This window comes from Salvelinus namaycush, chromosome 18, assembly GCF_016432855.1.
Source record: "Salvelinus namaycush isolate Seneca chromosome 18, SaNama_1.0, whole genome shotgun sequence".
NCBI classification, from domain to species: Eukaryota; Metazoa; Chordata; class Actinopteri; order Salmoniformes; family Salmonidae; genus Salvelinus; species Salvelinus namaycush.
In genome coordinates this window covers 1,730,358-1,754,987 of record NC_052324.1, presented here as the reverse complement: position 1 = coordinate 1,754,987, position 24,630 = coordinate 1,730,358, and the positions used below count along the sequence as shown (strand labels likewise).

The window sequence follows — 24,630 nt, the reverse complement described above, 5'->3', positions numbered from 1 at the left end:
TGGTGGTTGGTGGTTGGTAGTGGTGGTGGTGGTGGTTGGTGGTGGTTGGTAGTGGTGGTGGTGGTGGTGGTGGTGGTGGTGGTGGTGGTGGTGGTGGTGGTGGTGGTGGTGGTGGTTGGTAGTGGTGGTGGTTGGTGGTTGTTGGTTGGTAGTGGTGTTGGTGGTTGGTAGTGGTGGTGGTGGTGGTGGTGGTGATGGTGGTGGTAGCGGTGGTAACGGAGGTGGTGGTTGGTAGTGGTGGTGGTGGCGGTGGTAACGGAGGTGGTGGTGATGGTGGTGGTGGTGGTGGTGGTGGTAGTGGTGGTTGGTAGTGGTGGTGGTGGTTGGTAGTGGTTGATGGTGGTTTGTAGTGGTGGTGGTTGGTAGTGGTGGTGGTGGTGGTGGTGGTGGTGGTGGTGGTGGTGGTGGTGGTTGGTAGTGGTGGTGGTGGTGGTGGTGGTGGTGGTGGTGGTGGTGGTGGTAGGTAGTGGTGGTGGTGGTGGTAGTGGTTGGTAGTGGTGGTGGTGGTAGTGGTGGTGGTGGTTTGTAGTGGTGGTTGGTAGTGGTGGTGGTGGTGGTGGTTTGTAGTGGTGGTTTGTAGTGGTGGTTGGTAGTGGTGGTTGGTAGTGGTTTGTAGTGGTGGTGGTGGTGGTGGTGGTGGTGGTTGGTAGTGGTGGTGGTCGTGGTGGTGGTTTGTAGTGGGTGTGGTGGTGGTGGTGGTGGTGGTGGTGGTGGTGGTGGTGGTGGTGGTGGTGGTGGTGGTGGTGGTGGTCTTGGTGGTGGTGGTTGGTAGTGGTGGTTGGTAGTGGTGGTAGTGGTGATGGTTTGTAGTGGTGGTGGTGGTTGGTGGTGGTGGTGCCTGTTAACTAGGATCTCCACCCTGACATGCACTGCTGCTGGTGACCATGACATCCACGTGTAAAGGAGATACAGATTCTGTGATTATGAGAAACAATCTTTAAAACGGACACTATTTACATCTACAATAGCACATCTGATGAAGTAACAGTGCTGTTCGGCTGCTACTGAGTATGCATCTGGGAGAGGGTAGTAATCCGACCCCCTGACACTATCCAAATAATGGTTTCCATTTCCATTTTTTGGGCCAATTGTTTAATGTTCCTTTCCAAAAGCCCTGCTCCCTCCATGTTCCCGGGGGCTCTGCTGAGAGGGATGGGTGATGTTCCCCGCTATTAAAATTACAGTGAGAGGCTAACGAGGATAGCTCGCACACGGAGCAGGGACGTGCCAACACAGACATACAGTAACTCAGAACGGCACAGAGGCTGCACACAGAGACAACACACAGAGGCAGCACACAGAGACAGCACACAGAGACAACACACAGAGGCAGCACACAGAGACAACACACAGAGACAACACACAGAGGCAGCACACAGAGACAACACACAGAGGCAGCACACAGAGACAACACACAGAGACAACAACCAGAGACAACACACAGAGACAACACACAGAGACAACACACAGAGACAACACACAGAGGCAGGAGATAAAACCATGTGTTCATAACTATCACCCAAACAAATCCTACTTACAGGGTAAAGTAAGTGAGAAAAAAGGAGAGAGAGGAGGAAAGAAGGGAGTGAGAGAGAGAGACGTACAGGCAGTCACAGGCAGAGACAGACAGAAAATAAGATTCAGACAGATGGTTAAACAATCCCTTAGAGACGTGGTGGTTAAAGAAGGGCATTCACATACAAATTGATGAAAAATTATATCTGAATGCTTTATTGTCAAACTGTCCAGACAGACTAAATCCGTAAAGATCCATGAAGATGCCTCTAGTTTTATTGCACCAGAGGACAGAGACAGACGGATGTTAGACTACACTGTGCTGTTCCACAGACACATACTGTACGTTCTCACAGTGGAAACTAGCTATGTCTACAGGGATCGATTCCAACAGATAACATGTGCAAAACATTTACTGAAATAATCCTCATCCAACTGAAGACATTAGAAATTGACACAAATGCTTTTCGGGAAGTTAATGTTGTGGATATTGATTCAGAGCAAATGTGTGCAAACTTTCATTCACTGCTATGTGAAGGCAAGTTAAAAACAGCCAAACGAGCACATAGCTAGAATCAGGAGTACAAGATCAGTACGGTCTGTTAAACAAGATGAAGAGCAATGGATTCCTATTAGGGTCGACTACCTGAAGTCAAGTCTTCGCAAAGGAAGCTGTAGCTCTTTCCTGCAGTCAATGACCAAAAGCACCCTCTTTGGCTTCATGGATGGAATGTTATTCCTATTTTTTTAAATTTTACGGAAGAAAATCCGGTGTTTCTATGTCAAACTGTTTTGTTATATTTCATTCTTCTGTGATGTATATAAAGTGTAATATTGGGATGCAAACTCAAAATTGAATACATTTCAACTCTATATCTGACATCGTACAGGTGTCTTCCTTTTTTAAGCCCATAACCATGTGTGTGACGAGTATACTTTTGTTTGAAAGTAGATTTACCCCACTGCAGTAAAAGGCTAATCACATCTCTAAAAGTGGGCTTTACCATAACCATCACTGCCTCCTATAATAAGTACTTAACAGTTAGAATTATTAACACATAGGAAAGGATTTCTCTTGTCTAATTAGCTAGGCTTCCATCCAATTGGCAACAGATTTTATTCAGAATATAAAAAAATCTGCATAAAAACAATATGCTCATTTTGCCACTAGAGGTGTGTTTCCATCAAATGGACTTGTTGCAGATAAAAGTCTGTGCATGATGACGTAATGCACATTAAAATCCCTTTTTGCAGTTAAATGAATTTCCATCACATTTTCAACTCTACTGATGCGTTATATAGTGTGTGCCCACTCTGGTATTGGCACGTGCGCTATAGCCAACAGCTCGCTGATATAGTGCGGGTATAGCCTACAATATGAGATGATTATGATTTTATTTGTTAAATGACAGCCAAGCATCGATGATCATGTCTCCAGAATAAGACCCTCGATATTTATTGGAAAGGAGCATCAAACTCATCACAGTGACCTTTCACCTCCCTGTGAAGTTCATCATTATTTATTTAATATGTAGCCTAATAAACGGCATGCTTTCCCAACGAGTCGTAGTGGGAGGACCACACAACATGTCATCCCGTGACTCCATGTTTACTTCGATTTGATGGTTCTTATATCAATATTGGCGCATAAAAGCTTTTCCACTGACAATTCTCGCACAATTAATTGTACAGACACAAAAAGTTCCCACTGTCTATCGTATTTCGTTTTGTCGATATTTGGTACGTTTACAAACAAAAGTTCTGTTTCCATCAGACCTGTAATGAAAGTTGAATCCGACATGTACTTTACTCGCATAAAAAGGTTAGATTGAAACCTGATTTGTGATGAGAAAATAACTTACTTGAAATATTTTGTATGTTCTAGTTGACAGAAAGGAAAACTCTACTGTATCTCTACCTTGCATTCAGTCCTTGTGAAATGGCTTTTCATTTTGAAAGGGGGAAGGGAAAAGTAATATTGACCAAATGTGAAAATTCCCATTGATTATTCCTGTTTCCTCAGAGTACCATCTTGTTAAAAAGACCCCTCCTGAAAACACTATAAATTAGTGAGATGGTGCTTGCCATTGATCCCCTCTCCTCCCCTGCCTCCCCTCTCCTCCACTCTCCTCCCCTGCCTCCCCTCTCCTCCACTCTTCTCCCCTGCCTCCCCCACTCTTCTCCCCTGCCTCCCCTCTCCTCCACTCTTCTCCCCTGCCTTCCCTCTCCTCCACTCTTCTCCCCTGCCTCTCCTCTCCTCCTCTCCTCTTCTCCCCTGCCTCCACTCTTCTACCCTGCCTCCCCTCTCCTCTCCTCTCCTCACCTGCCTCCCCTCTCCTCCACTCTTCTCTCCTGCCTTACGATGGATCCTCCATGATTTCCTTATGACCATCTATTGATTCCAACCTCCTAGCCAAATATAAAACCACACTTGTACACTCCAACCCTGACTGCTCCCACTAACCAACCCACACTTCCCATTCCTACAAACTCTAGCACCAATACTGACTCTCTGCCTGTCTCTGTTGTAAAGCATGCTCCTCTAGAAATACAGAGGCTAGCACTTTCTAAAAGTCAGGGGTCATCTGACAGTAATGCCACTGTTAACTGACCTGTCTGTCTCTGAACAGAGGGTAGAGGGAGAACTCCTTAACTAAATGGAGGGAAGGACACAGACAGGGATACTGTATGTTCTAGTATTCTCAAGTTAGACAAGCTCTGAAAATATCAAAGCCAGACAATGCAAAAGCAAGGCTTGTAAAAACAGAATATCGAAGTATGGAGTGATGTAGCCATACTGTAAAAGAAAATACAATGAGTTATCTTTGAAACAGATCCTTCAGTCACTTGAGATTCAGTCAACAACAGGGCACATGTGTGGATGTAATCCATTAAGATTTGAAATCGGCAAGACAGAGGAATCAATCAATCAGTCAATCAATCAGTCAAAGACCATTGACATCTTTGAAACAGAGGTTCCCTTCAATTTGCAAAAGTAAGAATGTCAGTGAGTGAGTGACAGATTGAACAATACCACGACTAGTAGACGCTGCAAGCAATATGACATGATCAGTGTTTTACTCTGAATAAGAGCCCGACACAAGGGCGTCTTTAAGAGTAATCTCCCCCTTCTGACTAACCCCCTACAAGCCCCCTGGCCCCACCACCCCTCCCTATGGATCAGCTGTGATCTACTCTCTCCCCTTTCACTCAAATCAGGATTAGGGAGAAGGACAGAGTGGAGCAGCAGGAGAGAGAGGAGGGGATTTGGGGGGGGGGGGGGGGGGACCGAAACAATATGGAAAGGAGATTAGAAAAAGAGGGGGTTTGGGCCGTTTGGGGAATTACAAACTCCCTTGTGCTTGGGTAGGTGTCTTAATGACACTGCCTAATTATCACAAAATAAGATGGGCTAAGAGGAGAAGAGATGGATGAGAGAACACAAGGGAGAGGAAGAGAGAAAGACAAGGGCAGAGAGGAAGTGAAAGAAAGAGAGATAAAGAATGAACGAGTAGTGTAGAAACACTGGTATGAGCCTGAGAAACCAAGAGAGAGGGGGACCATAGAGAGAAAGAGTATGAGAGTGAGAGAGAAAGAGACTGAATAGAGAGACAGAAACAGTGAGAGAGAGAGAGAGAGAGAGAAAGAGAGAGAGAGAGAGAGAGAGAGAGAGAGAGAGAGAGAGAGAGAGAGAGAGAGAGAGAGAGAGAGAGAGAGAGAGAGAGATGGAGATGCAGTAGGAGCGGCAGTAGGAGCGGGTGGGCCCCAGCGCGCTGCATATTAATTGGAGAACAGGTGTTGGGGCTGGGACCAGGAGGCTGATTACTGCAGCCTCAGAAACAGCCACCCTCACCCACCTCCCCCCTCCACATACACACATGAATCATTTAGGCCCCAAGCAGTGACTCGGGGAAAGGGTCAGGCAAAGGGTCACAGACACATACACAATTGCACACACATCAATATACATACATACATAAATAAACATCTGTGCACATCCATGTACACATACACAAACAATATACATATGGGCTTATTCAGACACAGACAAATTCTCTCACTCTCTCTTGCTATTTATCACATGCACACATGCACACACACAAAAATCCACAATAAATAAAGTTGAGATCTCTGCAAGGACACAGTGGAACGCTGCAACAAATTCCACCAGCTTATCCCAAATGACATAACTGCTAATAGGCTGATCCCCAAGGAGAGGGATCCATGGGCCTGTCAAGAGGGAATAACCCCCTTTCAGACCTGGATGGGCCCAGTGTGATTAGAGGGTACAGTAGGTCAACGATCCCATTTAAATCCATCCTCACAGTACCACCATCAGCCTGCACAGGCCCACACACTGACATAGATCCTCCAATTCACAAGCCCCCTGCACTACTTATAAACAATCTTTGGAGTGGTTTTGCCATGGAAGATGGAAGAAGAGGAGGGGGGTCGTTGGGAAAGTAATGCGCCAAATGAGCAAAACAGCTGCTACTAGGGATTCTGGGAAAATCCAAAAGACAACAGACCAATTTTCCGTTATATGAAAACTATCTTCAGCAGAGATCCTCTGAGACACACTGTCAACTGCCGGCCAGCTCGAACAGAGGAGGAGAGAGGGGGGGGGGGGGTGAATGGGAGAGACAAAGACAGAAGAGGGAGGGAAAGTAGGAGAGAAAAATCCTTGACATTTTGGGATGTATTTTGGGAGGAATGGAGAGAGGGAGAGAGGGAGGGAGGAAGAGTGAGGGGAAGGAAGGGGCGATGAAGGTTGAAGAGATGACGTCACAGAAAAACCATTGTACAAAAGGTCTGCTTATGAGCATGTATCACAGCAGCTGATATCAGGCAGACACGATGTGACTTCCAAAATCCCTGGGACCTGGAAACCCTCACACATGTCCATTAAGGTAATGCTCCGTCTCCCTAAAGCCTGACAACTGACTGTCAGGTAGGGAGTCTACAGACAATACATAACCCTCACATTGCACGATAGACCCTAACTCTTCATGATTCTGATAGGAATATTTTTGTATTCATATATTTGGCAGGAGTTAGGACTGTGTACAGAGGAGGTATTTTTAGTAGGACAGTGTGGACTAAGTGTAAGGGAACGCCACAGTGTTCTATGTGCTGACCAACCAGAGCCAAAGAGACAAGCGAATAGACAGACAGACAGACAGACAGACAGACAGACAGACAGACAGACAGACAGACAGACAGACAGACAGACAGACAGACAGACAGACAGACAGACAGACAGACAGACAGACAGACAGACAGACAGACAGACAGACAGACAGACAGACAGACAGACAGACAGACAGACAGACAGACCGAATAGACAGACAGACAGTCATATACAGTATGTGAGCACAGTCACTAACAAACACAGATGCTTACATTAGCACTGACAGGTATATTGCAGAGACACTAATTATCACAGACGCATGCCTCAGTGCCATAAACACTCATAGGGTAGGTACGCTCTGTTAAAGGGATCTGGCACAGCAACAGACCTAGAGGGCAAGCTCTTAAATATATATACACACACACACGGACTGTACCTACTCACCCACACATTTAATATGCAGACATGTATGCACCTTGCCACCACCCCTACACATCTACACCCTACCCCTGCCCCCCCCCCCCCCCCCCCCCCCCCCCCCTCCTCTCCCGTTGCCCCCACTAACCCTCCCTCTCCTCTGTTTTTACGGGCCATAAAAGAAATGGCTGATTTGTGAGGTCTCATCACAGGAACCACATGGGTCTCTGCCCTCACTCAAAAATCTCTCTCCTTCTCCTCTCTCTCTCTCTCTCTGTCTCTCTCGCTCTCTCAAAATGAATGTTTGTGTGAGTATTTCTGCATCTGAGCATGTCTGGACAATGGACATCTTAGAGGCATGAGAGGGACAGTTGAGGGGGAGACAGTAGAACATAGGCTCAGTTGGGCTGTTTGACGTTGTCTGGTTAGTGTGAGTGAGTGACAGGTGCCGTTACCTGTCAATGATGACCGGGTCAGACGGAGTCTCGTTGCGGTTTCCACAGCTTTTCTTCTCACAACAGCGACTGTGTTCCAAAATAACAAACAGAAAACACAACAACACAGTGAGTGAAACAAACCAGCATGACAGGACTGATCTTTCCTCTGGCCCGACCACCGTCCCAGACTGCACTGCAGACTGCACAGATCCAGGGAAACAAAAAGGGTCAAAGGATAGGAGGTGAAAATAAAAGAAAGGGGGAGAAAAGGTACCATTCAAACAGGGAGAGACCATTCAAAAGTGAAAAGCCAGCCTGGCAATCTGTCACATTGATTTCAAAATCAAAGACAACCCCCACCCCATCACAGAGACAAACACATCAACACACACACACACAGCATCCTACAATTCGTCAGCAGTCCTGTCTGTAGAGCCTGCCCCCCCCCCCTCCAAGTCCCCTCCGCTGCATAACAAAAGTGCCCCCACCCCTAACCATCTGCCACCCCTATACCTCACCTCACCCCTCTCGTGTCCCAGCTTGGCCCTGCCCTGCCCCGTTCCACCCTCCCTCCGCCCCCCTGTCAGACGGCCTCACTCCCCAGCTGTGACGCTTGCCCTCTGCCTCCCCGGCTCTGTTATTAGCCAGCTGTGAGTTACATTCGGGCATCTGCTGGCTACACAATGGCAAAGCCCACTCAGTCTTAGCCCCTCTCCCCCTGCCCAACCCCCCTCTCATTTCCCCTCCTGCCCTCAAACCCTGGGCCACTGCCCCACTACACCAACACTAACGCTCTCTCTCTCACTGTGTCCTACTCTTCCTACCTCCTTACCACAGTAGGTTGGTGGAACCTTAATTGGGGAAGACATGCTCATGGTAATGGCTGGAGTGGAATAACTGGAATGGTATCAAATACATCAAACACATGTCATTCCATTTACTCCATTCCAGCCATTATTATGAGCCATCCTCCCCTCAACAGCCTCCACTACTCCATACCTCCAAAAACACTGCATGCATGGTGAAGAAGCCCCGTCTTCCAAAAGCACCATAAAGGCAGCTCTCTTCTTCCACCCTGACCCATTCCTGACACACTGACTTGTTCTTTTTACACATGCATTAGTTTCCATGCACATTGTTAGAAACTAAAGCATTCAGAAATGTAAGAAACTACTTTAATTCTTATGTTTCAACATCGCTCCTATGTAGATCATTGTCCATGCATAACATAAGGGTCTGAGGTGGTGATGGGGGTGGGGGGTTAGGGGGCTGATTATTCCCTTAACATGTTTCAGTGGAGGTTGAAGGTAGAGTGGCCCCATACCTCCCCCTGGCTATCTGTGAGGGAGGCTCCAGAGAGAAACAGCTGGCGTGGGACCTGGAGAGCAGCAGGGGGCTCACACTGTAACAAGCCTGATGACGGACTGGCTATACTTTCATTTCAACCCCAGTCTTATTTCCAAATGGCATACCACATGTCAGACACATCAAAACAAAACCCAAATACATTTTTAAGGATGTGTGTGTGTGTGTGTGTGTGTGTGTGTGTGTGTGTGTGTGTGTGTGTGTGTGTGTGTGTGTGTGTGTGTGTGTGTGTGTGTGTGTGTGTGTGTGTGTGGTGTGTGTGTGTGTGTGTGTGTGTGTGTGTGTGTGTGTGTGTGTGTGTGTGTGTGTGTGTGTGTGTGTGTGTGTGTGTGTGTGTGTGTGTGTGTGTGTGTGTGTGTGTGTGTGTGTGTGTGTGTGTGTGTGTGTGTGTGTGTGCGCATGCGTATTTGACTCACCTGCACATAACCTCGTGAGTGAGCAAAACCCGGCACATTTCAGGATTCTTGTTCTGTCCCTCATATGATATGGGCTGAGAGAGAGGGAGCATGGGTGATGGGGGCATTTGATTTCATGTGCAATCAATCAAGCTGTAAGCATGAGCTCCACAGCAGGCTAAATCCAGTCAGGGCACACAGGGTTCCTTACCTGTTTAGTGACGGAGTCAATAAGTCGTGCATAAAGATCCTGTTCCGTACGAACCCCTGCACACAGACATAAACACAATCATTAGAGGAAACTAAACTAACCTCACAAAGACAACCTAATCCTGAAGGCATGGGATATGAGTGTTTTAGACTGGACATTGATTTGATTCCCATAATGGCCATTTCCTGGGTCATCCATACAGTTCAGATCAGGATCAATTGAGGGCTTTAGGAGCTCTGGGATCTGACACAGAGAACCTCCCAGCATGCTTTTAGAAAACACCTGAACACCTGAGTCTCTGGGCGCTTCAAACACACTGGTTTTACTTCCTTGTAGGCTGCTGAGAATCACACAGGACAGAGAAACGGCATTGATGTAATGAATTGCCTCTGAAGAGCAGCATGTTATCCAAGGTTTTTTTATGGAGCCTACTATGCAGAGTATTGCTTTTAAAACGGGTTCCCCTCATCAAAGTCTCAATCGGGGGGCCTTTGATATCACTAGAGGGAAGTGGAGGGGAAAGGGAGGGTGTGTGTGTGCATGTATATGAGTGTGTATGGTCGGGGTCTTTCTGCTACATGTCTTTCATCTCTTCTCCCACGGGTGCCACAGGGATGGCAGAGTAGGGGCAGTGGAGGCTCATGGGAACCCAAATCTCTGTGCACATCCCTTATCTGATGTTTTAACACCATGGGGGGCACCGTGTACCTCGTTTCCCTGTTTATGGGGCCTGGAGCAGCTTCACACACAACTAAATCTGGGGCTTAAATAACTCAGTGATTGGATGATTGGATAGATATTTAGAAGAGGGGTGAGGTGGGATGAGAGGCAGAGGAAGAGGTAGGGAGAAGAGTACTGGGAGTGGGGGTTGGGGGAAAGTGGGATTTTCCTCTTATATTTGGAACAAATGTCCATATCATGTCCATTCCATGGCCATACCATTGAGATGCAGGATGGTGTTTGGTCAGTGGTCTGGCTCAGGACAACCTGTTTCTCCTCCCACTCTAAAGTGGTCAGACACTAAAATGTCTCTGGGACAAAGAATCAAGAGACATGAAACCACACAGACCATATCAACTCCTGAATGCCCAAGTTCTCACTCTGACATGAATGGGGCATGCTGCTCATCATGTGATGCCAGGGTGGTTTGGAGGTCTGGTGTACTCACCATTGCTGTAGAGGAGCTGCAGCTTGTAGTGCGTGCCGTTGTTGGTTTTTTCTCCCGTCTGCTCCTTGGAATGAGACGACAAACAGACAAACACACAATGCAGTCATGCAGTTATAGCGCGGTGGGGTTACAGTTAAGCACAGTTAAGCTCACTTCATCCCTGGGACTGGTGTGGGATCAGAGGGTTTCCTACCCTGTAGATGGGACCCTACACTGGGCTCCAGAACAAGGTCCTTAACCTTGAGTTAGCTCCTCTTTTTAGAAGTTGAACTGCAGCATGTCTGATGTGAAATCCTAAAGCCGTGGGATCCTTATGATCACATACAACAGTGTACAAAGGATCATGTATGCAACAGCTAATGTCCACACAAGCTTATGTGTGCATATGTATAGGTCTGCATGTCTTTGAGTGTCTGTGTCTGTGTGCCTTTGTGCGTGTGTGCTTCAATGAGTGGAAACTCTTTCAGTGCAGTCGACCTTGAAGGAGAAACTTCCCTTCCTCCATCCCTTCTACCCCCTGGTTCTACACCACTCTCTTTCATTTTATCCCTCTCTTTCTCTCCCTTTCCTAGTCTCTCCCTAACTGGTCTCAAAGGAATGCTCTTTGGTCCAATAACCCAGGGAGCCGGCATCTCTGAGCAGAAAGAGGAATACAGAGATGGGGAGAAAGTAAGAGAGATAAGAGAAGAAGGAAATAAATGGACAGATTAAAAGAGATGAGCAAAGGTGAGAAAGAGAGAAATCGACAGTGGAGATACAGTAGAGACTGGAACACAGAGGAACATTTATTTCCCCTTATCACCCTTCCACCTCTGAATAACAACAAAACAAAACCAGATGCCAGGTTAACCATGCAGAAAATGAACTCCTCTGCAGCCGTCATCACTCTGCCTCGCCCTGGCTGTGTGTGTGGCGCTAGGGGAAACACTGACAGCCCTCAGCCCTGGCATTAGCACTGACGCCCAGAGTGGAGCCCTGTCTCCCTCCCTCTCTCCCTGTTGCCCTCCCTCCATGTCTCCCTCCCTCTCACACTCTCAGCAAAACTAAACAGTGTTTTAACTTCTGTTGACAGGACAGTGCCCTCTTCTCTCTCTGAGGGAAGAGCTGTTACCAGTTTGGACCACAAGCCTCACACTCCCAGCTCAAGTTTAACCACAAGGCAAAAACATCCATCAACACTGGGCACAAGGCTCCCACCATGGGCAGTGTACCCCTCCCCTGCCCTGTCTCTCTGGTTCTCTCTAAACTCTCTCTCTTTCTTTCTCTCTCTTTCTCTCTCCCCCTCTCTCTCTCTCTTGATCTGACCGCCACTCTGCACCTCTTCCTCTCCTTCTTTTGGCCCCATGTCTGACCTGAGGAATTTACTTCTTCCCCTCAGCAGTATTTAGTACATGGGGGTGGGAGGAAAAGAGACTTTGATTATATGTACATGGTATAACTTAACAGAGGCAAGCGTAATTTGCATTTTTAAAAGTAGTGATGTACCACTAATGAGGAAGGCTGCTAATTAGTCATTAGGTATTCTTTTTCAATCGCTCATCATCAGCTCAGCTTATTGGGAGTGAGGCTTGTGTTACATGGAGCTGTCAGCTGTTCATTATGCTCAGCTTTATAGGGGATGTGGAAGGTCAAGTTAAACGCCTGGATGTAGACTACTGGCTGCACAGAAATGTCCTGCTACGGGTTGCGTAAATGTGATCAGCTTAAAGCTTTGCTAGATAGTACTGCTGTAATAGCTACCAACTTTTTAAAAATTATTTCTGGTAAACAATAGCCAAAGCAGACATGCATAAGAAAGAGAAATACATATTATTCTCAAATATACTCATACACTCAACAAACTGAAACAAACAAACACACACACCTTGTCGTGCTCCACAAAGTCCACAAAGGAAGTCCTCTCCACCTCTACAGGCTGTCCATGTCTGTCATAGAGTGCCAGGACAAAATGGAAGAAGTTGGACTTGCGCAGGTTAGAGGGGGGCTGCTTCTCAAAGTGGGCCCTGGAGAGAGCTACACCACTGTAGAGATGAGAGGAGAGGGAAATTAGGAGAGGGAAATCACTTCACATTACATCACAATCCTCAGGCACACATAACAAAAACTCTTACAACTGCAATCACTGTTTATTAAGGTCAACTGTATAGGCTACAACATAATAATTATAGGGTTATTGAGTTTAGACTTTGAGCTAATACAGGTCTAATGAACAATACATTTATTTGCAGAGAAAAGTCAATGATGAAAGAAAAAGAAGTCTGTAGTGATTATAAATACTATTGGAACATCTTTCCTATGCTTCCTGATCTTTATGTTTTTTCATTTCTAGATTCAACAACTATTGCAACATGAATTGGTCAGGAATGGCAATATGGAGGAAATTCGTTTTGAAAAATACTCACTGAACAAACACTGTGGAAAAAACATCAAAGGAATTTGAGCCTACATGATTAATATGCTTAATTCATATTAAAATAAATAAATAGCCTATTACTGTAGTCTAACTGTATTCTTGGTTGATGCTTCATTTTCACGAGCTTAAATTTAGATTATTTGTTAGCAACAATTCAACGCCTTTCAAAACGTTATAAAACATTGGGTTCAATGACTGTAACTTTCTATTTATGACCTATCTAGGAAATCACGGATTATCGATGGTGGAATGAAAGGAAGGCAAAAAATATCCTAACACTCCTCTCAGTGTGTTTTTATCATTAATGTGTGGGTCAAAGTTTGACTTGCCCCAAACGTGGATGCCTGCAGCTTAATTAACACTGGTTGTTTATTGATGCTTCGCCTCTTACACTAGGTGACACCAAGGGTGTTTTTTTCGACGCTGCACAATATAAAGTTCCAAACCTTAAAGGTTTTCTTTCTTTCAGATAAAACGTTTTTTTTATACTGTGAAAGTTATTTTGGAATTCATGCTGACCTTCATCCTCTTGACCTTTGAAAAGTTCAAGGACTAAAAGTTTCAAAGTCTGACATAAATTAACATTTGCTTTGATTGGATAATTGTGCGCTGCCTATATTTTTTTCGCATGCATAATGTAGATCTAGCAGAATACGGAAATGATCATTTTCCTACAGGATGAGAATAATAGGTTGGGTTGATAGGTGGATCCTAGCCTATAGGCCAACTCAATACTCAAGCGCGGGCCTGTACCACCGTCCATTTCACCGATTTCAAATGGGCTCCCACCAAATAAACACCGATAGAACACGTCTGAACTGTGTTACGTAGTTATAGCTGTACAACATAGGTTTGATTTAGAAATGCACTTACCAAATAACTATCAGATAAATTGTAGGTAAAGTTACCATATCTGGTGAGTAGCCTATTATGAAAGTAGAGACTCATGATGTGATAAAGGCCTTCAATCAACAAATGACTCGAGACGTGTTTCGTTTTCAAAAAATAAATCTAAAATACGAAAAGACTGTTAACGCACATTCGCAAAGTCAGTCATAACCTTCATCGAACACACCAAATAACAAAGATGTGTTACAAGTTTGTCCTAGCACCAAACATCTGTTTATTTTGGGAAATACACCTTTGACATTAATGTTAGGCTACCTTGTATGCATGCTTACTTTTTTGCATGTTCTCCTTTGAATAATATAAACATAGGCTAATTTATACCAAGGCTATCATAACAGCCTGTAAATGTACTGGAGTATTTTAAGGCTAATTTATACCAAGGCTATTATAACAGCCTGTATATGTACTGGAGTATTTTAACATTAAGAATTCACAAAGTTACTTTTAAACCAGTATGAAAAGCACTGAGCAAAAATATTCAATGCATAATATAATGGTAGCCTAATTGATCAAAATACATTTAGATTTTTCTCCAAGCTCTTTCTTTTGGGGAAAGGGATGACAATATAAATATGAATTTGTCTACTGATTAATATTTCAGTAGACACACCAATATAATTGTATTGTTATTATTATTGGGTTATTATTATCAACTTACATCGTAATTAGCCTATTGGATATAGGCCTAAACTATGGTGATAAGAGAACTGGATGGAGATATAAAATAATTTGTGAATAATTCAACATGGATACATTTACAGACTCCAACTGTTAAAAGCGTTTCATGCGCTTCATACAAATCAATAGCCAAGAGGTGTGATCCTCACTAAAATAACATTATTCCGGGCGCTCGCTTTCGTGACAGAATGCGTTTTTGTTTTATTGTTTTGTTTTATCCCTTTATCCCTATCCCTTTCATGCTCGTGACACCCATAGCTATTGACAGCGCGTACCCCGGACAAGCCGCACTCTCATACAAAGCCAGGGATGCTCGAGATCTATTTTTCTACATTTGTCATTCTTTACCACCGGCCATTAACTCCCAAAGACGACCTGTTGCTTTTTCGTTTCATCCCAAGTCTGGAGAAGTTTGAGGTCAATGAGTATCAAACAAGAGGCATGAGCATAATCAACAAAAATACGTTCTATTTGACCGCTTGGCACCACCGGTCACTTATGGGCTATGTTATGGTGATCCGTGCACATAGGTTATTTGTCATTTACTTTTATTAATTATTTCCCTAGCATAATATGCTTTTGGATATTGAAGTGAGACAAACTACCTACATAATAGCCTACATCGACTCCTCGTGCATGCTTAAAGAGGTCTAATTCACTTCTTATAGGTCCGTAATAGTGTTTTATGTTGTGTTGCCAATAAAACAGATTGACTCGTTAATTTCGTCAAAATACCACAAAGGACGTGAGAACATGAAGGTATACTGTACCTTTGCGCCGCTACGTTAGCATCGACAACACCGACATTACGCACCCAGGACCGGACCGGATCCATCTCCTCTCCCAGAGTTCTTTCTTTTAATCCGCTGACGTCTCTTATGAGATGCTCCTGGATCCCGTACATTTAAAACACAAACCAATGGCTGTTCTTTTATTTCTTTGGAGAAATTCAGAGTAAACGAGAGAGCAATATGACTTTGGGAAACTAGAACTGGAAGGTCAGTTCCAGGATACTGTGCTATCGAACACTTGGAAGATGACTGAGGCTTAGCTGCCCAAAGTAAACAATACTGCTTGTCTTCAAACGTGCTCATGAAGGAAAACAGGCAATAGATGATGTATCTTCTGTTGGACTGCAATCATTGTCCAAGAACAGGGGATAGGTAACGTCCAACGTCGGTTCGAACATAAACAAGGATCACCTGTTTGGTGGACACGCAAGCACTCCTCGACAAGCTCATGCACACCGTAGATATGCACACCACAGATATGCATGCACACACTTCCACACGACAGTCCTAAAATCAGGTGGCAGAATATTTCTCAAACAGAGTAGACAGAGACCTTTTGCGCTTTGAATCTATAGGCCAAAGGGCTGGCAATAACGTTCTACTGTCCTGGAGCATGAATGACTTCCTCTGCCGGGATAGGGTCTGGAGGAGGGGCTACACTGCCATATGGGGGACCGATTGTTGAAATTGATGCTCTCATTGGTGTAAAATGCCTCCGTTAGTTGGACTTATACCAATTTTAGCATCCAGCTAGCGTATAGCTCTCATGTTTCATCAAACTTTTCTCTAGTGAAGTCCTACCAAAGACTGCTTCGGATTGCAGGTGAATGTGGGATAATATAAACAACAATTCAGCTGTTTCGGCTAATTGATTATACAAATAAGAATATGAAATGTAACTAAATATAGTTTTGTTTATGCATTACTTTTATCAATTTGGTCAAATTATTAATTCATACAATGGAGCTTTATTATTTGTTGACTATCGAACTATCAGGCAACATTATATTCATTGCTTGATTTTGTGTTTCAACAAATTCTTCAATGTTGAAATCAAAAATGGATAATTTCAGTGAACACAATAGGCGTTCATATTGGGACTAGGTTATTTACTGCAGTGACAAACTAATTCCGCCATTGATAAGAATCACCTAATATATGTATTACTTATTTTTCGATTTATTCACGATTTGTCAGTGTTGCATGCACGCAATTACCATGGGAGAAAATAAATAAGTTAAGTCAGCAAATGCATGCAAACCGAAAGAAATAACATAGACAAAACATTTCCTTTGAAAAAGGTCATTTTGAAATATGAAAGTTCTACAAAAAGACAACTAACACGTTGTAGCACATTTTTCTAAAGTTTATTTACTATTTAAGTCTAGGCTACTTAAAACATTTAAAATGTAATATTATTGTTTACACATATTGCATTTCCAGCAAAACTATTGGCCTATTTAGTTTGCTGTTCAAAATTTGGCCCAAGTTTCAGTTATATTTCTTGCGTTAGGCATTCTATTGCTAATTGTATTTTAATAAGATAACTGGATTAAAAGTCTAAAGTAACCATCCTGAATATCTTATTTGGCGTTTTCAGTCGAGTCATCACTAAACACAAGAGCGCAACCAGCAGGCGCGTTGCCTATTCAACCAGCCACGCTCTCGCGCTCTGTCTGCCACGAACAATGCGCAGTGATTGAAAGCTGTGACTCGACTAAGGATATCAGTGGCATCATGCTAAACAATTGTAGTCTGTTTGGTCTATTACTCTTCACTGCATACGTTTGTGCTGCTCATCCAAGACAGTGCTGTGAGTCTGAGGCAACATGGTTGGAAGTTCTGTCTAAAATGGTACAGATATATGTTTGATACGTTTCAAATTAACACATGATAAATAATTATATACATTATAACAACAGTCAATGCAATGACAAGACATCCATGAAAAATAATGTGGTTTTATGTGTACATTGGAAAGGCTATCATTCGAAATAGATAATCAATATTTATTTTGTGCACATTCCAAAATGTTCCAGAATAGAGGAATCAGATCTCATGCTGATAGAAATATGATGTGAACCCGTGTTTAATTAATTTAACCAAATTTGAGTTGTAAATACGTTCAACCTTATTATCAAAAATATTCTGCAGTTGGAAAGTTAGACCTCATCAATCCCCATGAGGATGTCATGTCACTGAAGAGCCTGTGCAGAAAAACCGTTACGTTTGTAGTTTGTCTGTCTGCAATAAACACTGGCCAGGTGTGTATGATGTATTTTACTGAGGTTATTTGCACCATAAAATGATACATGATTTACATTACAATTGCTGACAAACTGCATGTTTCTATAGGCCTGACAGATGTGCTCGATGAGCTGGCAAACGTTTTTATGCGTTTTAAATTCCAGATTTTTAAAATTAATTTCCGTTGCTTTCTTTATCCATCTTTCTGTATCTGAAAAGGAAAGTTTTTTCATCCCTTGCTCCTTGCGGAGGCTATTGTCTCTGGACTGAGCTCCAGCGCCTGAACAATGAATGTAAATCTCCCTCCTTCGATCCCGCCTCAACCGACCATCTGCCAGCGCGCAACAGAGTCAGATGTTCCCCCAATTATAAGAACAGTCTTGCGGAATCCTTGCCACTGAATCTCCGCCCCCTCCCGTGTTCGTTCCACACTCTTCTTCCCCGCATCCCGACTTGTTTGATTGACAGCTCTGCTTAACCAGAAACCATTAAATAACTACAGATGCTGAAGGAAGTAATACACATCTTGGGAATTCCTCCACACTACTTTACAAAAAACAGCCGTATGCCTACACCGAGATGACATAGCACCATCACTAAAATAACCGCACTTGCTTTTACAAATATTTTGACATTCAGGGCTGTCTAGGCCTACTTATTGTGAACTATAGCTCACCTGCTTTATGTAGGCTACCCATTTCCTCTCAGGTGAATGGAGTCATCTACTGGCATGAGAGAGACCTTCTTGACTTGAGGACTAATGGAGGAGGACTATTGGCCTAAAACAGCAGACTCCTCAGAAGCCTTGAATGACTCAGAACTTCCTCAATGTAGGCGTTGGTGTGTTTGCTCTTCCATTCACAAGTCAAGGAGCATTGTGCACGGAGAGGGTGGCTAGACAAACGGGACTCATGCCAATACAATTTTTGTCAGTTCTAAATGACAGCGAACTAGCCTAGCAGTAATTGTAACGTTAGTGCACTCTAAAACATGCTGAGTTGCCTTACAAAAATGCTTTACAGATGGGTAGGTCTAGCCATGTAGCTACATCGAAAGAAAAATTAATTTGCTGTCTGTGATATTTTAGCAAAAATATTCAAACCACCTTGAGCGAGAGAAACGGCTTTCTAATCAATGTAAGCCACTGAGACTGTCATCCGCGCGAGTTTATGGGGGGTGGAAGGAGGAATCAGTGATGCTAGAGCGAACAATCGGGTATCGTGTGCCACTCTCCCTCTACAAGCATTCCCTCGCTCCCACGGGAGTAGCCTACCAGCGCCTCTCTCTGTGGATGGCACTCAGTCCTAGGAGGTCACAGGGGCGTGTGGGGGATGGCCCGGGATGCAGCAGCTGGTTCCCGTCCGCTCATTCCACTCCGGTGAGAACAATGGGATAATGCGGCCCACCACGTCTGTATCGATGCTAGCCTATATATTGCGCTCATTTATTTGTTTACTTATTTAAGTAAGGTCAGTCCCCGGGGAAAATATACAACAACAATTAAAATGGTCAAACCACATCTTCTGTTATCCTCTGCCTGTATTATTGTAGGCCTATTGTTTTTCTAAATCATTATCTTCAGTAATACAACTTTTTTGTTAATGAAAATGTTAACGAAAAATGTTAGTTTGCTTTAATAATGATTGGTTATAACATTAATAGGCCTGTTAAAGTTGACAAAATGTTAAAGTTGTCTGTTTTCCATATAGCTTATAGCCTATCCATAGTAGTTGTTGGTATATAGACAATATTTTGGTTCCAATTTTTCCCTATGCACATTCTTGACTCTTACTTAGACTGAGTGTACAAAACATTAGGAACACCTACTCTATCCATGACAGACTGACCAGGTGAATCCAGTTGAAAGCTATGATCCTTATTGATGTCACTTGTTAAAGCCACTTCAATCAGTGTAGATGAAGGGGAGGAGACAGGTTAAAGACGGATTTTTAAGACTTGAGACAATTGAGACATGGATTATGAACGGGGAAGACAAACGTGCCTTTGAACGGGGTATGGTAATAGGTGCCAGGCGCACAGGTTTGAGTGTGTCAAGAACTGCAAGTCTGCTGGGGTTTTCACTCTCAACAGTTTCCCTTGTGTATCAAGAATGATCCACCACCCAAAGGACATGCAGCCAACTTAACATGACTGTGGAAAGCATTGGAGTCAACATAGGCCAGCATCCCTGTCGAACGCTTTTGACACGTTGTAGAGTCCATGCCCCGACGAATTGAGGCTGTTGTGAGGGCAAATGGGGGTGCAATTAAAATTTAGGAAGGTGTTCCTAATGTTTTGTACAGTCAGTGTATATAGATTATTAATTACATGTGCGATAACCCACACACTATTACCTATAGGCAAATATCTGGTCATCCAAGGGTAAGAAGTTGGTTTATTTTTTGCACATTTTTAGGCCTATTGCACTCAACCGTGCCCCATAAGTGAAATCTGTAGCTCAATGAGCAAAAACAAAAAATGGTTTAATAAAAGTATAACGTGCGGAAATATATATATTTCTGTGTTTGAATAATAGGGATTAGTATGGTGATATGATCGTTTATTAATTTTTGTCGTGAAAATGTTCGTATTTTGTGAAAAGCCCTATACTCATCTTCCACCTGAGGAAAAGTGTGCGAGCAAAGGTGGAACCTTCACGCCCCCCTTTGGTTGAGCATGAAGTGCATGCTGTGCTGTCTCGCTACTCCAAAAATGTGAGGGCAAGTCTTGACTTGAGGTGACAGAAAACACAGAGTATGTGCATGTGTTATTTTATTGTTGTATTTATTTGTATTAATTTTTTCGAAAGATGAAACAGTCAGAATATAATTGTTTATCAAAAACAGATTTGAAGGGCCAAGCCGACAAGTTGAAAAAATGTGTTGCTGTGCCCCTGAGCAAGGCACTTAACCCTAATTTGCGCCTGGGGCACCGTATTACTATGGCTGACCCTGTAAAACAATACATTTCACTGCACCTATCCGGTGTATGTGAAAATACAACATCTATTTTTAAAGTATATTCTTTATAATAATTTACATCTGAAGTTTACTACATAAATATTCAAACTTTAGCTTTAGAATTCAATGGTTTGCCCGACCCAATGCAGCAGGTAGGCTCCCTGAGCATAGTTTTGAGTTTGTTCTTATTTGTCATAATTTTACCATCACCCAAAAACTCATAATTAGCATATATTAAGTTGTTAGATTTTGTTCCTATGTGTTTTATGTGCAAGACCTAAACTATATAATTTAATTAGCCTTAAGTTCATAAGAAGGAAAACACATACCAATAATTAGAAGAAATAATGCAATTAACAATCAAAAAGCGATCACATTGCATTTCCCTGATGTGGTAAAATTAATTTAATCTAACAACAATAATTGGGTTTGGGGGGGTAGTGGGATTGGGTCAACACACAGATAAACTGTTTCGGCATTGGTGTTGGTTTCGTGAAAAAACGTGAAAGATAGAAGAAAGAGGAAGAGAGACAAATGTGGCATGCAATGACTCTCCCACTCATGTGCAAGTACACTGCTCAAAAAAATAAAGGGAACACTTAAACAACACAATGTAACTCCAAGTCAATCACACTTCTGTGAAATCAAACTGTCCACTTAGGAAGCAACACTGATTGACAATAAATTTCACATGCTGTTGTGCAAATGGAATAGACAAAAGGTGGAAATTATAGGCAATTAGCAAGACACCCCCAAAAAAGGAGTGATTCTGCAGGTGGTGATCACAGACCACTTCTCAGTTCCTATGCTTCCTGGCTGATGTTTTGGTCACTTTTGAATGCTGGCGGTGCTCTCACTCTAGTGGTAGCATGAGACGGAGTCTACAACCCACACAAGTGGCTCAGGTAGTGCAGTTCATCCAGGATGGCACATCAATGCGAGCTGTGGCAAAAAGGTTTGCTGTGTCTGTCAGCGTAGTGTCCAGAGCATGGAGGCGCTACCAGGAGACAGGCCAGTACATCAGGAGACGTGGAGGAGGCCGTAGGAGGGCAACAACCCAGCAGCAGGACCGCTACCTCCGCCTTTGTGCAAGGAGGTGCACTGCCAGAGCCCTGCAAAATGACCTCCAGCAGGCCACAAATGTGCATGTGTCTGCTCAAACGGTCAGAAACAGACTCCATGAGGGTGGTATGAGGGCCCGACGTCCACAGGTGGGGGTTGTGCTTACAGCCCAACACCGTGCAGGACGTTTGGCATTTGCCAGAGAACACCAAGATTGGCAAATTCGCCACTGGCGCCCTGTGCTCTTCACAGATGAAAGCAGGTTCACACTGAGCACATGAGCACATGTGACAGACGTGGCAGAGTCTGGAGACGCCGTGGAGAACGTTCTGCTGCCTGCAACATCCTCCAGCATGACCGGTTTGGCGATGGGTCAGTCATGGTGTGGGGTGGCATTTCTTTGTGGGGCCGCACAGCCCTCCATGTGCTCGCCAGAGGTAGCCTGACTGCCAATAGGTACCGAGATGAGATCCTCAGACCCCTTGTGAGACCATATGCTGACACATGCACATTTGTGGCCTGCTGGAGGTCATTTTGCAGGGCTCTGGCAGTGCACCTCCTTGCACAAAGACGGAGGTAGCGGTCCTGCTGCTGGGTTGTTGCCCTCCTACGGCCTCCACCACGTCTCCTGATGTACTGGCCTGTCTCCTGGTAGCACCTCCATGCTCTGGACACTACGCTGACAGACACAGCAAACCTTTTTGCCACAGCTCGCATTGATGTGCCATCCTGGATGAACTGCACTACCTGAGCCACTTGTGTGGATTGTAGACTCCGTCTCATGCTACCACTAGAGTGAGAGCACCGCCAGCATTCAAAAGTGACCAAAACATCAGCCAGGAAGCATAGGAACTGAGAAGTGGTCTGTGGTCACCACCTGCAGAATCACTCCTTTTTTGGGGGTGTCTTGCTAATTGCCTATAATTTCCACCTTTTGTCTATTCCATTTGCACAACAGCATGTGAAATTTATTGTCAATCAGTGTTGCTTCCTAAGTGGACAGTTTGATTTCACAGAAGTGTGATTGACTTGGAGTTACATTGTGTTGTTTAAGTGTTCCCTTTATTTTTTTGAGCAGTGTATAACAAACTTCAGTGCAAATATAACAAAACAGTCAATTGACCTCTCTTTTCATTGTAGATGTGATAAAGATTATCATTAGTTAAAAGAGTCTTTGGGAAAAAAAGAAAATATCTCCCTTTTAAAATACAGAACCTTAGCTTAGTTCTAACCTGTGTGTCAGATTGGTTGTCTCTTGGGATCAGTGTCCAGGTCAGGATGGGCTCCAGACAGTGAAGATCAGGTGCCCTGAGAGAAGCTGTCGGAGGTCATGCAGTTGCCACATAGTTAGCTGACAGGCAGATCTCACCTCCCTTTTTGAGCTGCAGCAGTGTGCATCCTGTGGCCGTGATGTAGCCGTTCTGCTGGGTGGTGAAGGAGTGCAGCACCATCTGGCTGTTTTCCGAAGGTCCATGTTGCCCACATTCTGGTATACGGTGCAATGAAACTCAAACTTGGTTCTGTCCATGACCTCACGGAATTGGATGGGGTGGCCTGGTTCGGGGGTAGTTGTAGCCCAGCCGCATGGCAAAGGCAGATTTTGCGGCGATGCCACGAAAACCACTTGGCCCTTGTGGCCATGAGTGAGAGAGAGCAAGGTTAGAAATTATGTCAACACTGCAACAGACACCATTAGTCATACTAGTGGTTATGTACCTCCTTGTTATACACTATTAGTCATACTAGTGGTTATGTACCTCCTTGTTATACACCATTAGTCATACTAGTGGTTATGTACCTCCTTGTTATACACTATTAGTCATACTAGTGGTTATGTACCTCCTTGTTATACACTATTAGTCACAGCAGTGGTTATGTACAGTTGAAGACAGTAGTTTACATACACCTTAGCCAAACACATTTAAACTCCGTTTTTTACAATTCCTGACATTTAATCCTAATAAAAATTCCCTATCTTAGGTCAGTTAGGATCACCACTTTATTTTAAGAATGTGAAATGTCAGAATAATAGCAGAGAGAATGATTTATTTCAGTTTTTATTTCTTTCATCACATTCCCAGTGGTCATAAGTTTACATACACTCAATTAGTATTTGGTAGCATTGGATTTAAATTGTGTAACTTGGGTCAAACGCTTCGGGTAGCCTTCCACAAGCTTCCCACAATAAGTTGGGTGAACTTTGGCCCATTCCTCCTGACAGAGCTGGTGTAACTGAGTCAGGTTTGTAGGCCTCCTTGCTCGCACATGCTTTTTCAGTTCTGCCCACACATTTTCTATAGGATTGAGGTCAGGGCTTTGTGATGGGCACTCCAATACCTTGACATTGTTGTCCTTAAGCCATTTTGCCCAAACTTCGGAAGTATGCTTGGGGTCATTGTCCATTTGGAAGACCCATTTGCGACCAAGCTTTAACTTCCTGACTGATGTCTTGAAATGTTCCTTCAATATATCCACATAATTTTCCGTCCTCATGATGCCATCTATTTTGTGAAGTCCACCAGTCCCTACTGCAGCAAAGCACCCCCACAACATGATGCTGCCACCTCTGTGCTTCACGGTTGGGATGGTGTTCTTCGGCTTGCAAGCCTCCCCCTTTTTCCTCCAAACATAACGATGGTCATTACGGCCAAACAGTTCTATTTCTATTTCATCAAACCAGAGGACATTTCTCCAAAAAGTACGATCTTTGTCCCCGCTTGCAGTTGTAAGCCATAGTCTGTTTTTTTAAATGGCGGTTTTGGAGCAGTGGCTTCTTCCTTGCCGAGCGGCCTTTCAGGTTATGTCGATATTGGACTCGTTTTACTGTGGATATAGATACTTTTGTACCTGTTTCCTCCAGCATCTTCACAAGGTCCTTTGCCTTTGCTGTTGTTCTGGAATTGATTTGCACTTTTTGAACCAAAGTACGTT

General features: G+C 43.9%; 1 protein-coding gene across 7 annotated transcripts in view; it reads right to left on the bottom strand.

Moving 5' to 3' along the window:
* LOC120062656 (transcription factor COE2-like) overlaps nucleotides 1–15,543 on the bottom strand; it is a 32,433-nt gene extending 16,890 nt beyond the window's left edge. For 5 of the 7 annotated variants that reach the window (XM_039012697.1, XM_039012702.1, XM_039012699.1 and 2 more), the window contains exons 1-6: nucleotides 15,410–15,543; nucleotides 12,504–12,660; nucleotides 10,640–10,703; nucleotides 9,472–9,527; nucleotides 9,282–9,355; nucleotides 7,519–7,587 (exon numbers count right to left, since the gene is read on the bottom strand). In XM_039012697.1, coding sequence (XP_038868625.1) covers nucleotides 7,519–7,587; nucleotides 9,282–9,355; nucleotides 9,472–9,527; nucleotides 10,640–10,703; nucleotides 12,504–12,660; nucleotides 15,410–15,543 — 554 coding nt within the window. The remainder of the gene's footprint in view (nucleotides 1–7,518; nucleotides 7,588–9,281; nucleotides 9,356–9,471; nucleotides 9,528–10,639; nucleotides 10,704–12,503; nucleotides 12,661–15,409) is intronic. The other 2 variants (XM_039012698.1, XM_039012700.1) reach the window with 2 other exon arrangements.
* Between the last annotated feature and the right edge of the window lie 9,087 nt (nucleotides 15,544–24,630).